Source organism: Hibiscus syriacus, unplaced genomic scaffold, assembly GCF_006381635.1.
Source record: "Hibiscus syriacus cultivar Baekdansim isolate YM2019G1 unplaced genomic scaffold, ASM638163v2 tig00113337_pilon, whole genome shotgun sequence".
In the NCBI taxonomy this organism is placed as follows: domain Eukaryota; kingdom Viridiplantae; phylum Streptophyta; class Magnoliopsida; order Malvales; family Malvaceae; genus Hibiscus; species Hibiscus syriacus.
In genome coordinates, this window is record NW_024063456.1 from 690031 (window position 1) to 691823 (window position 1793).

Genomic DNA, 1793 nt, shown 5'->3' on the forward strand with positions numbered 1-1793 from the left:
AGAGAGAAGAAAATAATACACATTATAAACATAGAGCTTGAGAAGAACACGAATCCTTATTACATTAATATTCTTGTCCAAATAAACTTGATCACCAATAATCTTAAACCACTAGAATTTTAATAAAATATAATTTATCATCTATGAATTTAAATCAACATGTAATAGAAGAAATGATGGAGAATCCATATCACTGCACTGTATTAAGATGTGCAATACAACAAGTACAAACACTTGCTGATATTAGTTTAATTCTCACAAAATAAGCAAACATGTCATGTATAGATACAACGTGTGTATATGAACATCTAAGTGGAAAGAAGACAGAGAAATGAAGCAGATGAGAAAATTGAGGCGTGTGATCAGCTGCCACCATATTCATGTTTCATGTCTGCAATTCCTATAGATCTTTTGCAATGGAGAACAGCTTCATAAATTGAGTTCTCAAGATGACTCGTCGAGTCACCCACTGAACTAGCCATTGTCCTCCGTTGCGGAGATGCTCGTGGTGAGCTCTCAACTTTCCGAGTTCTCCTGTCAGCATCATCGACCCTGCTATTTTTTCTCAAGAACACGACCAAAGGTCTGAGATTTCCATAAAGATTTCTCAACATTCTCCGAGTCGATTTCCCGCACCGTCTAAGAAAGCCGCAACAATCCCAAATTTCGGTTGTCGAAGAGAAGGGTGAACTAGGAGGCATGGTTTGAATCGAATCCAAGGAATCGCACGACTCCCTCTTCGAAGGATCGACATAAACAGGTCTGATGAAGCCATTGGTGAAAAGCTCATCAGCATGGATGAAAACTGCAGGTGTTGTTGGAGCAATTCCATCAAATTTGAAGTTCTGGTCCGTCACGTAGCTGAATTCTTGAATGTCGGCAGATATTCTTGGGAGCACATCTTGAGATAACCAACTATAGGAGAAACTCTCAATGGCTAGAGACTGTGGAGTTTCCATTGGCTAATATTGATGTGTTTGAATAATGAAGGATTAAAAACTTATATACTGTCACGGGGACAAAATGACATAATTGACAGATTACTGTGACCACAAGACAATGTGACCACAAAAGCCATAAACTTGTCCATCATGTCAAATTCAAGCAGGAGGCAAATGGGCCAAGGTAACCTCGGCTGTTAGCAAATTGCTCTCGTTTGTTTTTGAGACAAGGGATAAAAAGTATAAAATTTTTAAAGATGTTTCTTTTCTCTTAAAACTTTGAAAATCTTTAACAAAAGACTAAAACTGAACAACACCTAACTGGTCGGAGCAGAAATGGATTGAATAATCGGAAGGAAATCAAAGTTGCCCTGTCACAGCAACTTCCAGACGTATCCAATGTATAATATTTTGCGCAATCACCATTTTAGTGCAACAGATTTCAATGCTAGGGACAGTGGCGGATGTACTTGTTCTTTAGATGGATGTGTGTCTATCCTGGAATCTAAATCTTTTTATATTAGTTCTTCATTTTATTGATTGTACGTACTATAGTTACCTTAAAATTTTATTTATGTTTATTGTTTATGTTATTAATATATATGTACCTCTGAAAAATATTTCTGAATCCCTCGGTGATCACGAAAATGACAAATATAATTGATGAGAGACAAACAAGATCCTTTAGCTTCCAGTTCTTGATGGAATTGACTTTGATATTGAGGAACAGTCGAAAACTGTGATTCTGGAAATATTCGGGTATCCGATTACTAGGTATCCACAACATTTAGGTCGGGATACGGGCCGAGAAATCAATTACCCAAAGATCTGGGTACCCGACAATTCTGGTAC

The 1793-nt window shown here is 37.3% G+C and overlaps 1 protein-coding gene across 1 annotated transcript; it reads right to left on the reverse strand.

Annotated features, from left to right (window-relative positions):
• Positions 1-320: 320 nt before the first annotated feature.
• LOC120186256 (probable membrane-associated kinase regulator 6) lies at positions 321-959 on the reverse strand. The gene has a single exon (XM_039190241.1). The coding sequence runs from the start codon at positions 957-959 to the stop codon at positions 363-365; it is 597 nt and encodes a 198-aa protein (XP_039046172.1). The 3' UTR covers positions 321-362.
• Positions 960-1793: the final 834 nt, after the last annotated feature.